This window comes from Carassius carassius, chromosome 2 (genome assembly GCF_963082965.1).
Source record: "Carassius carassius chromosome 2, fCarCar2.1, whole genome shotgun sequence".
Taxonomy (NCBI): domain Eukaryota; kingdom Metazoa; phylum Chordata; class Actinopteri; order Cypriniformes; family Cyprinidae; genus Carassius; species Carassius carassius.
Window position 1 is genome coordinate 40,157,312 of NC_081756.1, and position 13,022 is coordinate 40,170,333.

At 38.9% G+C, this 13,022-nt stretch overlaps 1 protein-coding gene across 10 annotated transcripts in view; it reads right to left on the bottom strand.

Moving 5' to 3' along the window:
* The window catches only part of LOC132109609 (calcium/calmodulin-dependent protein kinase type II delta 1 chain), a 177,966-nt gene that overhangs the window by 118,177 nt on the left and 46,767 nt on the right, over positions 1 to 13,022 (bottom strand). For all 10 annotated transcript variants that reach the window (XM_059515844.1, XM_059515852.1, XM_059515888.1 and 7 more), the window contains exons 3-4: positions 12,283 to 12,342; positions 2,207 to 2,261 (exon numbers count right to left, since the gene is read on the bottom strand). In XM_059515844.1, coding sequence (XP_059371827.1) covers positions 2,207 to 2,261; positions 12,283 to 12,342 — 115 coding nt within the window. The remainder of the gene's footprint in view (positions 1 to 2,206; positions 2,262 to 12,282; positions 12,343 to 13,022) is intronic.

Genomic DNA, 13,022 nt, shown 5'->3' on the forward strand with positions numbered 1-13,022 from the left:
CACTTCTTGGAGTTTGTCAGAACTAGTGGGTTTTTGTTTGTCCACCCACCTCTTGAGGATTGACCACAAGTTCTCAATGGGATTAAGATCTGGGGAGTTTCCAGGCCATGGACCCAAAATTTCAACATTCTGGTCCCCGAGCCACTTAGTTATCACTTTTGCCTTATGGCACGGTGCTCCATCGTGCTGGAAAATGCATTGTTCTTCACCAAACTGTTGTTGGATTGTTGGAAGAAGTTGCTGTTGGAGGGTCTTTTGGTACCATTTTTTATTCATGGCTGTGTTTTTGGGCAGAATAGTGAGTGAGCCAACTCCCTTGGATGAGAAGCAACCCCACACATGAATGGTGTCAGGATGCTTTACTGTTGGCATGACACAGGACTGATGGTAGCGCTTACCTTTTCTTCTCCGGACAAGCCTTTTTCCAGATGCCCCAAACAATCGGAAAGGGGCTTCATCGGAGAATATGACTTTGGCCTCAGCAGTCCATTCACTATACTTTCTGCAGAAGATCAATCTGTCCTTGATGTTTTTTTGGAGCGAAGTGGCTTCTTTGCTGCCCTTCTTGACACCAGGCCATCTTCCAAGAGTCTTCGCCTCACTGTGCGTGCAGATGCACTCACACCTGCCTGCTGCCATTCCTGAGCAAGCTCTGCACTGGTGGCACTCCGATCCCGCAGCTGAATCCTCTTTAGGAGACGATCCTGGCGCTTGCTGGACTTTCTTGGACGCCCTGAAGCCTTCTTTACAAGAATTGAACCTCTTTCCTTGAAGTTCTTGATGATCCTATAAATTGTTGATTTAGGTACAATCTTAGTAGCCACAATATCCTTGCATGTGAAGCCATTTTTATGCAACACAATGATGGCTGCATGCGTTTCTTTGCAGGTCACCATGGTTAACAAAGGAAGAACAATGATTTCAAGCATCACCCTCCTTTTAACATGTCAAGTCTGCCATTCTAACCCAATCAGCCTGACATAATGATCTCCAGCCTTGTGCTCGTCAACATTCTCACCTAAGTTAACAAGACGATTACTGAAATGATCTCAGCAGGTCCTTTAATGACAGCAATGAAATGCAGTGGAAAGGTTTTTTTGGGATTAAGTTCATTTTCATGGCAAAGAAGGACTATGCAATTCATCTGATCACTCTTCATAACATTCTGGAGTATATGCAAATTGCTATTATAAAAACTTAAGCAGCAACTTTTCCAATTTCCAATATTTATGTAATTCTCAAAACTTTTGGCCACGACTGTACAGTAGAGGGCGCTAGTACACATCTTCTGCACAGAATTTCCAAAAAAAAAAACACAATTGAAGGGAAAAAAAAAACAATAGATACTAACACATGTAATCTAACAAGATCATCTGACATGAAACAGCATCAAACCTGTAACGTTATGGAATAAAATGTCGACCGATGAAGAGGTAATAATTACAGTCAAGCTTTGGGTTGTCGATCGACTCCATCTACATTTTGATTATCATTCTGAATCCAATTCATAGTCTTTTTTCAGCTTTTTGTTCAAAATGTTATTTCTTTATTTTTTATGAAACTTACCCACATAAATGTGTTTAAAAAAAGAATGCATGAAGCTAGAATAAAATGTGTTTTTTTTTTACAAGCAGATACCCCGTTCTAACCTGACATAGTAGTATACTTAAAGTATGACGTAAAGTACACTCAAAGAAAACTAGTATACTTGCAGTATAAAACTACTAAACTAGTAGTTTACTGAGACTATACTTCAAAGTATACAAAGTATTTAATTAGTAAACTATCAATATTATCAATTTAGTTCCAAGGAGTATTGAAACAGTACACTTACAAGTATACTACTAGAACACTGATATTTGTATACTGTTTTTTTGATGAATAAAGAACAAAACAAAACTAAATAATTTATTTGAAATAGAATCTTTTGTAACATAATACACAAGTTTTTACTTTAACTTTCGATTAATTTAATGCTTATTTGCTGAATAAATGTAAAAAAAAAAATCCGAAATGATTTCTGAAGTATATCATACTTGACAGTTTAAGTCAGTTAAATGATAAGCTTGTCGCTTCGCAATCTTGGCAATGTACTGTGTCTAACTTTTTGTGGCTTTTTCTGATCTGGGTTTAGTCTAATTTATTTGGTCAGTTGAGGAGCTCTCATTAACAATCACAGAGACACACAGAGCAAAAAATCACTCACAAATCAAAGACGAGGTAGTGAACACCCTCCTCTGATATGCTGTCATGGAGCCTCACTGTCGAGAAAACAGAGAGAGATTGATTAGATTGTATGGAGCAGCTCACCTTCATACTCGTTAGAATGAGGGAGTGAGATTTTCACAGACTCGTTTACTCCACAAAGTAGAATTATTCCTGCTTCCTTTCATTGTCAGAGATGAATAAAGGGCAGATCCATTGAAGCTGAAATGTTAAATTTTTTATTTTCAAATACTTCTATCCCATCTTACAGTTTTTCTCGATTGGTTTGGCTCATTTCTTGAAACCAAGATGACATTCTCAAAACCATAAGGTCATTTGGCCAAACAGTCTTACAGTTCTGCTCAACATTATAGCTCACTAGCAAAATCAAATATCTTTCCCCAAACTCTTCTTCCATGCTTCAAAAGCAGATTCCTTTCCCATATAAAAGGTCAGTACAGTCAAAATAGCACAGATCCTTCTCAATTGCCTTGGCACATGTGCATTCATTTAGTGCTTTTGTCAAAATAACCTGGATGGTTTAGCACAACACCATGGATCCCCTGCAAAAGCTCATATCTCTCCCAAAACAGTTTATCCATGTGTCAAAACTAAATATCCTTCTCATATAAATAGTCAATGCCCCCAAAATGCATTATACCTTTGGCATTGTTTAAGCACTGCAAGTCAAAATGCTTAGACGTTTTGTCACTGAGGCACAGGTCTAGCAACAGAATACCACTATGAATAAAACTAAAAGATTTTACAGTAAAATCAGCCTCCAATAAACCACTCATACTCAAGGAAACTGTAAACATTTTTATTCGTACAAAGAAATGTTAACATTAGAGAACATACTGTGAAAAGAAAACATATACAGGATTCTGTAAATGTGAACAGTTATAAACACAAACAAAAAAAACTCTAGCCTACCATACTGTAAATAAAGTTTCAAAACTATAGTACAGTAATATTTTCAGTGGTCGCCATTGTCACCCTCTCTTTCCTGGCCACCATCGCGCTGCTCTCTGTTAGGCCATAAATTCTCATCCACATTGCAACGGATATTTTCTCTTGCGATGCAGCGAGGGAAGAAACGGCGTGAATGTCTCAACCATCCCCTACATTGATCCCCTGTGATGTCCTCACATGCAGCATCCATTGCATGCAGCAGGGCCCTCTGGTCTTGAGCCTAATGCTCATACACCCTCCACCTCCAAGCTGAAAAAAACTCCTCAATTGGATTTAGGAAAGGAGAGTAAGGTGGAAGAAACTCCATTAGCATCCGGGGATGGGTGGTGAACCAGGTTCTGATGCGTGGGCCACGGTGGAAGTTCACATTATCCCACACAATGACATAATGTGGTAGCTGAGGTCCTTCTTCACCTCTCTCATTTTCCGGGATCAGATCAGTATAAAGGTGGTCCAAAAAAAATTGAGGAGCTTTTGTGTATTGTAGGGCCCTAAACTGGGAATGTGTGTGGCCACACCTCTTTCTGATATAGCGGCACACATTGTTATATTTGCTCCTCGCTGGCCTGGGACATCCACAGTGGCTCGGTGGCCAATGATGTTACGGCCACGCCTTCGACCTTTGGCCAGGTTGAAGCCAGCTTCATCAACGAACACTAGGATGTGAGAGGTTTTCGTTGCCTTCTAATGCCATTATTCTCTACAATAGAATAAAAATAAATCTAATCAGTCAAGTAGAGACAGATACTGCAGGGAGGATCTAAAGTACTGTAAAAAGAGGGAGTGAAAAACTGAAGACAATTTCTAGGCAAAATGCTCTAGTCACACAAAGCTGGATTCTGAAGGTAAAAAGGATAAAGCAAAACAAAAAAAAGTGGTAACCATGTCTTACTGTAATAGTGTTACAATGATAGACAACCAGTAGTTGACTTACATACACATACTGGTACCGCAGCTCTTTCACTCTGTCAGAGTTTCTCTCAAATGGTACCCTGTAAATCTGTTTCATGGTCATCTGATGTTTCTTCAATACCCGGTCTATTGTGGAGATGCTGATAGAGTTTATATTTTGGAACATTACATTGTCTAGAAAGATTGCATTACGAATCTGTCTCAGTGTGATGGCATTATTTGCAATGACCATGTTGCATATTTCTCGTTCTTGTTGTTCATTTAGAAGTTTTCTTCTGCCACCCACTTGAGGCTGTCGTCCAATCCTAGACATACAAGTCAAAGGTCAACACTGTAAATTGTAATTGTACTGCTGTTTTATGGTACTAAATGTGTGATGCACTGCACAGTGACTGGAATACTATTCACAGTATTTTCTCCATTTTTTTTCTTTGTCATTTTTATAGTATCATATAACATCACATGAAGATATTACAGTACTCTAGGCCTACACACACACCAACACTGAATAGTTCAATAGAATAGTTCTGTACCTGTTTTCCCTGCGAAAGGTTTGGATGATGGAGGAGACTGTAGACCGAGGCACATTAGGCTGCACTCGGCGACCTGCCTCTGCCATTGTGAGGCGATGGTTTATAACGTGGTCAATAAGGGTGGCCCGGATTTCATCTGGGAGATCATGGTGCCTCCGTGCTCCTCGGCCTCTTCCCCCTATTCCTCCACGCATTCTCACTCCTCCTCTTCCTCTTCTTCCTCGAGCAGGAAGTTGCTGTTGTACTTGGCGAGGTGCTTCCATGTTCACACTGCAAATGAAACTGGCCCCGGGCCAAGCTCTGTCTATATACTTTTGGCAGCAGTCATAATCATAGACAACACCTGTCAGGTAACTAAACAAACTGTTTGATTGGTCATCTGAGATGTGGGAAACTGCTCCTTCGTTAGTTCTAATTTCACCTGATTGATTGTCAAGTACTGTCATAAATTTATCAAATGTTCCAAGAAATTCTTTCATGGTATTATATCTTTGACTAATTTTGACAGTTGAACAGACAATTGTGCATATGATGACTTACACAATGAAACCATGCTGATATGTTTTGGAGAGAGTAACCATTTCACTGAAAAATCAACTAATCAGTTTAAATCAGCAAGATCTATTTATTTGGAAAATGTGCTAAATGTGGAAGTCACTTGAGACATGTACTAAAGCATTTGCAATTTGATAAAACCAATGAAAAATGACATTCTGTTGTGAACAATTGCAAGGTGGTTTGGAGATTTGTCCATGTTATTTTGAGAATGTCATCTCGGTTTCAAGAAATGAGCCAAACCAATCGAGAAAAACTGTAATATGCAGATACTTCTAAACGGCACTTTTAAGTGATTTCCTTAACAAGTGGAAATGTTGTGGTGGTATCAACATAACAACACTGAGTAAACCAAAGATGCTACACATTCTTACATTAAAAGATGGATCCATTTAGGACCAGAGCAAGTGAGTGGAGCGGGGAGTGGACTGGTAATAATTCCTTAAGAGCGCAGAGTGCTTTTATGAAGATTCTTCTCCGCTTGCTCAATACGCTCAGCGCCACTCGCTCAACCCAGTTCATAATCCAAGCATCCAAGTGCATTTTTGTAACGACTGGGTGAAGGAGTGGCAGGAAGCAAGTGCGAGATTGATGATATTTAATGAAGACAATGATACAATACAACACTGAGACACAAATAACGCCGGGAGGAATGCACAGTCCAAGATGGTGGTGATGAGTGACGAATCCGGAAGGCGGAGGTGAGTTGGCAGCAGGAGAGGGTGACACAGGAACTGCGGGGAAGCGAGCCGAAGGTAAGTGGTGGTCCACAAAGTGCAAAACCCAGAGATCACGGTTTACCAACCATGACAATTTTATCTTGTGTGTGCTTTTCACAGGCTTTTTATAATCCAGGTGTATTTTGTAAAGATCTACGCACATTTCATCTTGTGTGTGTGTGTGCATCTGTGTTTTAATGAGCCTGTTTTGAATGTTCTATTGCACAACAACGGCAGCTATTTTCATGGAAATAAAGTGAATGAAAATCCCATACACTTTTTCAGTTTTTGCATTTGAGTTATGTTTGCTAAGGTCAGATTAATATATTATTATCAGCATGCATAATTTTAGACAATTATCCAAGAATGTCAGTACAATTAGGCCTACTAGATAAATTTGATGTCTGTGTGGTACCCAGGCGGGTATTGGTTTACGACGAGCTTAAGTGGAATGTTAACGGAGCGCTTGTTTGGGTGGTTAGAGCGACTGAGTGGAGCGCACACGTCCATAGAGCGAAAGACATCACACTGTATAGGTATGTAGAATTCAGACCTTTGAACATAAGTATAAACAATGACAGTCTCGCCACACAGCAAAATAAAATTGTGGAAATCTTCAAATGAAACTGAAGAGATCATGACAGCTATTGATTAAAGTAAGCAGAGGGAATTCCTAATAAACTATATCAAAGGAATCAAAAGCCTTGACCTTTTGATTTAGAAATATGAATGGACTACATGGGGGGAAAAGAGGCAGGGAGGAACCCCCTCTGTGTAAATATCTTCTCTCATCTATGATACAGTTGGTTGCTCGAACCTGTTGCCATAGTAACAAAAAGAGAATTTCTTTCCAGTTGATGGTTGCTTTGGAGAGGAGAAATCACTCTGCTAGTTTAAGAAAGCCACTGGGTTTCACCCCACTTTTTTTCTTCCATATATGTAAATGGGAATAACTTGAAAATACACTGAATGGACTGAACTTTAAAGTTCCAAAAAAACTGAAACTTATGGATTTTAAATAATCCTCTTTTTTATTGTTATTATTATAATTATTATTATATCTCCTTATTTTGTGTGTGTATGGGGGTATTATTGGGAAAGTAACCCCTATTAAAAATTACTGTATAAGAAAGCCACTGGGTGATAGATAGATAGATAGATAGATAGATAGATAGATAGATAGATAGATAGATAGATAGATAGATAGATAGATAGATAGATAGATAGATAGATAGATAGATAGATAGATAGATAAGGATAGATGAGGATAGTGACGATAGTGAGGTTCTCAAATACATTTACATTTGAATAAAACTGTTAAAACTTTTTGTCATCTGATGTAATCTCTGGAAAAAACAAACACTGAATAGTTTCAATGGCTTAGTGTTCTTCTCATGCAAGAAGATGAGCATATGGGGGTGGGAATGTGATACAAACATTTTCAGCTTATCTGTAGCTTTGTGTTATAGCCATAATTACTGCTAGAATTCACCCACGCTTGTAATCTTGCAGCTGGCTAGGAGGTCGGTGAGTGTGGGCAGAAAAGCATTTTTAGCTGTTACCACCATAACAGCTAGAGGTCAGATTTGCGTGATCTAATTACAATGAATCACTCAGCACTGGGAAATCCATGAATGTGAGCATTATGAAAGAAATTTAATTGTTGTAATGTAGATATTTAGAATATTGAATAAGTAATGCGATTATTGTCTTAAAAAATCTCCCCATGTTTTTCATGCTGATGCAGTGGTGACACGTCCATGTAAGCGGAGGGTGGTGCTACCAATAAAGCACCTAAAAGCTGTCAAAGACAACAGAAGAACACATTGTCTCACGCGCAAACTGTAGACTTGTGTGGCATAAAAAGGACAATGTCAAAGTTCTGTACGTACCACTGGGTGTCTGGGTTATGTGGCTGAATCCGTATTCAGAAAGTCGCGGACAACAAATAACAAGGTTATTAAATGGACATGGTTAGCCACTTGCTAACGGTAGCTTGTTACATTACAGTGCAAAACATTTCACTTACCACAAAAACAGAGTAAAGACATATGTAAGGGAAACAGGTCAATTTAGCTCAAAAAAAAAAAAAAAGCCGTTTCACGGCTGATCACTGAGACGCCCTGCGATTCACTGAACGAGCCGTTTAACATCAAATCTGCGCTGGATATTAATATCCAAAGTATAGTGAAAACACTATCAATTAGCACAGTAACAAGATCGGCAGTTTAAGACATTAACTTATAAGCACAAAACACAAGATACTTCTCTTTTCAATATGAATAAGGCTTTATTAGATAAATCTAAGACATATAAACTAATCTAACACAAAGCACACGCACTCACACATTCACTCAAGTTGCAGGAAGATCGAAAGTTAGGGAAAGTTTAAGAGAATGGAAATGTGGAATCCCAAGTTTACAGCAATACGTGAAATTGCATAGACAAGAACAGCCATCAGTCACTTAATTAACCCTCGCATTGAGTTCCTCAATGAGGTTAAAATTATATTAGATACACCAGTACAAATGTCTGAAGGTACATTGCCTGTGTAAAGGTGTCCCTTTGTTGTCATTGAAAGGGGTTTCCCGATGATTGGCTGGAAGTTCAGTAGTTGCTGAAGTGATGTCTTGGGAAGCCCGTGGTTGGGCGTTGGCTGAAGATGGAGTTGTGTGGGCTGGTTGAAGTTGAATGGGCAGTCGAGGTCCGACACGGCATTACAAAACTTAACTCAGAACACGAAACTCTCAAACGGAAAAGAAAAGAAGTAAAGTTTGACGAGACTAGGTTGTGTTTCTTCTCATCGTGGCTAAGTAGCAGCAGGCGTGCAGGCCGAAGCACGCTGGAACCACGCTCAAAGAACAGCTAACAGTGATGACTAAAAGCATGGCTAAAAGCTAAAGCTAGGAAGCAAAGCTACAAGCTAAAAGTAAACTAAAAGCTGGCATGACTGATAGCAAAAGCAAAGCTAAAACTAAAAGCTAAAAGCAAAGCTAGAAGCTAACAGCAGGCATGACTAATAGCAGGAGCATAGCTAAAAACTAAAAGCAGAATTTTATGGTGTCCTGAGTATTTAAACTGGCCTGTTGGCCACACCTCAAATGTTGTCTTGACCAATCAGATATTGTCTTGGCTCGGGGGTATCATAAATCATATGTTATCTTATCAAGCACATGGTCCGAATTTTCCCGCTCTTGCAGGGTCTAATTTTGGACATGATTCCTATAACAAGAATATGATACATTTGACAAATAACTGATGGTCATGACTGTTTCAAGCAAGCAGATTCAAGCACATACATATGAAAAATGAATATGTATCCTTAAGCTATCCAATAGTTATTAAAAGACATACACAATAAGTGATTATAACATGATAGTCAAATGTGTGGGTTACATATAAATGAATATGGAGTGAAGCGATGGACTGATATTCATTTATAAGTCTTTTTGAGTTCATTTTCGTCCATATATATATGTAGAAAAGACAGTTTTCTGTGTCATTATCTGACAAAGATTTCTGTGGAGACCAGAGGTTAAAAGGCCCCCCTTAGGAATTTCAGTCTGGTTCTGCTGGGTGGGGGAAGTCAAAGGATCTTGTGTAGTACTCTCATGGGTTTACACGTGATGTCCGGCGTTGCCTATCAATTACGAACAACAAATTTGACAATCTCTTCTCCGAATTGAAATTGTCAATAATTGTTCTAGTGGTGTTAATGTTGAAAGCTGTTCTGTGAAAGAGTTGGTTGGTTGGTTATCTTGCTTGGGACTTGTGGCACAGAATGTTTTATGACTTCCTGTTGCCTTACTGAGGAATTCGGCTCGTGTTTCAACCACAGTCCTAATCGACTCTTTAATTTGTCTGATTCGAGTCAGATCCGCTACACAGATGACTGATAGGATGATGGCAAATTATTTGCAGATCCTGAGCACCACTGAAAAATATCTAATGATTTAAAATTTGTGTTAAGTTCTGCCGAGTTCTACTCTGTATCTGTGACCGCAAATCGCAAAGTGAAAGTAAAAAAAAAAAAGGCTGCATTCAAAAGCGATTTAAATGCCCCAAATATTAATTACAGCTCCCTTATGCCCGCAGTTTATATACAGTATAATTACAGTATAATGTCCTAGCCTTTTGAGAAGTTCATTTATGCTAATCAACAGACTGTTACGTTAATAAGTTCCATCATTCGGTTGTGTTTATTATATTTATATGTTTCAGCAAGTTACAATAATTATATGGCTTGAGTTAAGGTAGACTATCTTTTGAATTAAACAGTTAATCATACAGATTGATAGTGTGCAACTCGTCTCTCTCCCTCTCTCTCAGTTTATGGGTGTTTGTGCATGCATGTGGGGGAGGGGTGAGATTTTAGAATAATAATCGAATAATACCCTGCGATTTCCGAATATAATTTTTGCTTGGAATGCCCATCCCTACCAGTGATAAGATATTTTATTTGGTTGCTTCACCGTGACTGGGTAGCCTTGGGGGGTGCCAGCTACATGGTCTGAGCCACTGCATCTTTGCCCTCATTGGCTTCCCCAGGCTTTCAATCCATGCTAAAAGTATCTGTAATCACTCTTCTGTCCTGGATCCACACTGGGGTTTCCATTTCTCACTCGCACCCCAGTCACACTCACCAAACAGCTATATAATTTTTGCTTTCACCGAGGACCAGTGCTTTAAGTGGGCCGGTACGCACCGGTACTCAGTACCGCCACTTCCAAATATAGCTCTTGAGCGTACCGCCACCTCTTCGTGCGCCCAGAACGTGCTTTTAGCGTACCGGTATGCTCATTTGGACATCTGTTTCAATTGAGGTTTAAATCCTTTGCCGGTGCTGCCGCTTTTCAGAGCGCCCTTCACAATGCACGCTTCCTAATTCGTCCCACCGAGAGCAGAGACTACATTACCCATACACCCTTGAGTTTTACAAGTGAAAAGCATGTGTGTCGCTTTTGCTGCTGTCAGTGTCATCAACTCAATGTGGTCGGAGAAGGTGTATGAAACGCACACACTCGGCTCGATGTAAATTCAAATACAGAGAACAATACTTAGTGTGCTCTCCTGGCTTCAGACTCTGAATACTATAACACCAAAATCAGAATCAAATGAGTCGCTGGCTGACATCCCATCAAGACTGAATGATATCTGTGCAGGTCAGACACAAGCTAATGAAGTAATGCAGTAGCTCTTTCAGGTAGGGTGACCAGATGTCCCGAAAAATTCGGGACAGTCCCGAAATCTAAACTGTTGTCCCGAATCCCGAATCTGGCCCTAATTGTCCCGAAAATTATACTAAAGCAAAATCTTGAGTAGTTATTGTCTGATAAACATTAAAAACTGTCTGCGGAGGTTGAGTCGTCCTGCAACCAGCCCCCGCCGGCTGCTCATTGGCTGCAGCATCTTTTATCTAAGTTCTAAAAAAATACCGTAGGCGGCTAGGCACGAATTTAGATATTCATTTATCTAATTAATCTATATACACAAAGACAACATTACCTTTTTGACCCCTTTTTATTTAAAAGCTTGATGAAGAGAGCTTAAGTTACCGCAGCTGCGAGGAGGACAGTGATGCAAGCTTACAGGAGTGATTGACAGTTCACAGCACTGTGTACAAAAATAAGTTTAAGCTCATTAGCGTTACAGAAAGGTCTGATTTACCCACTGTTACAACAGTCATTGAAAAAAAAAAATGACAGTTGAGGTCATGATTTTAATGTTGTTGTTTCTTGTGGCAGACTAAAGAGTAATGAAAGACGGTTGATCTTTGAATAAAAATGTGTTTAGTTAAGGTTTGAAATTCATTATCTTTTATTATAAGCTACGAAGTCTAATATCATAAGCCCCCCATCCCGTCACTCAAGACCGCAGACACCACCCGTACCTCATCTCAATCTCATCTGGTCACCCTATTCTAAGGGTATTTTTTCTAAATCCTTTTGCACATTTTATTTATGTTCAGTAGCTCTTTCTAGCTCTAAAAAAAGATTTAGTATTTTTTATAAGGTCGTCTGTTGACTGCTGAATATAAAACCCCTTCAATATAGTTGTTGTAACCTCAGGGGATGAGGGGAGTCATCAAAAAAAAAAAAATATATATATATTAATATATATATATATATATATATATATATATATATATATATATATATGCGCTATAATAGAGTACCGGCACCTCTTTCGGGCCACTTAAAGCACTGCTGAGGACAGAATTATTACAGTGAAGCTTGAACAGAGTCATATCACATTTGGTTTGAATACTTACTATATTTTAAATCCTGTACATAAAACAGCTCATAAAACAGTGGCAGTTGTAGTGCTGTAAGGCCATGACAAGTGAACCTTCACTGGATAATGTGAGTGTGTGTGGCTGCACTTACCAATGTTGGCATGCTTGAGTAGACGACAAATTCGGGCCTCTCTTTCCAGTTTTTGGTGATCTAAAAAAAAAAAATAATTATATTATTTTGTAAATAATAAATAATAATAAATAATAATTAATTTGTAAATAATAAATAATAATTAAAAGAAATCTTAAATATTACATTTTTTGCCCTATTATATTGTATTTTTACTCAAACTGACAGATGACAAGAAATTACACAATAAAACACTATTGTAAAATGGAGATATGTCATTTGAAAGTGCAGAAGTTCTGGTCCATGTGAAAATTCATATCAATACTACTGACCTTTTTAAAATCATGTGCTTGTGTATACAGTATGTGTGTCTAATACAAATGTGCAAGACAAAGCTAAGGTTGGATTATGGTCCAGACTGGGTCAATGGGACCAGTGGCCTGGGGCCTGTGATTGCCAGGGGCCTTGAGCTGAGAGCCCAGTAACCTGACAAACGGGAATCAATACTCAGCACATGTAATTGATGTAGACAAAGAGTACCGTATTTTCTGCACTATAAGGTGCATTTAAAAGCCTTTAATTTTCAAAAAAAAAACGACAGTGCGCCTCATAATCCGGAGCGCCTTATATATGGATCAAGGCGCGCTGTCAAAATGTTGACATTCCCTTTAGCACAGCTCCATCTAGTGGATACATAACGCAAACCCATCAAACGTTTGACTGCAGTATCTTCTATTCTATGAGCCTTATAATCTGGTGTG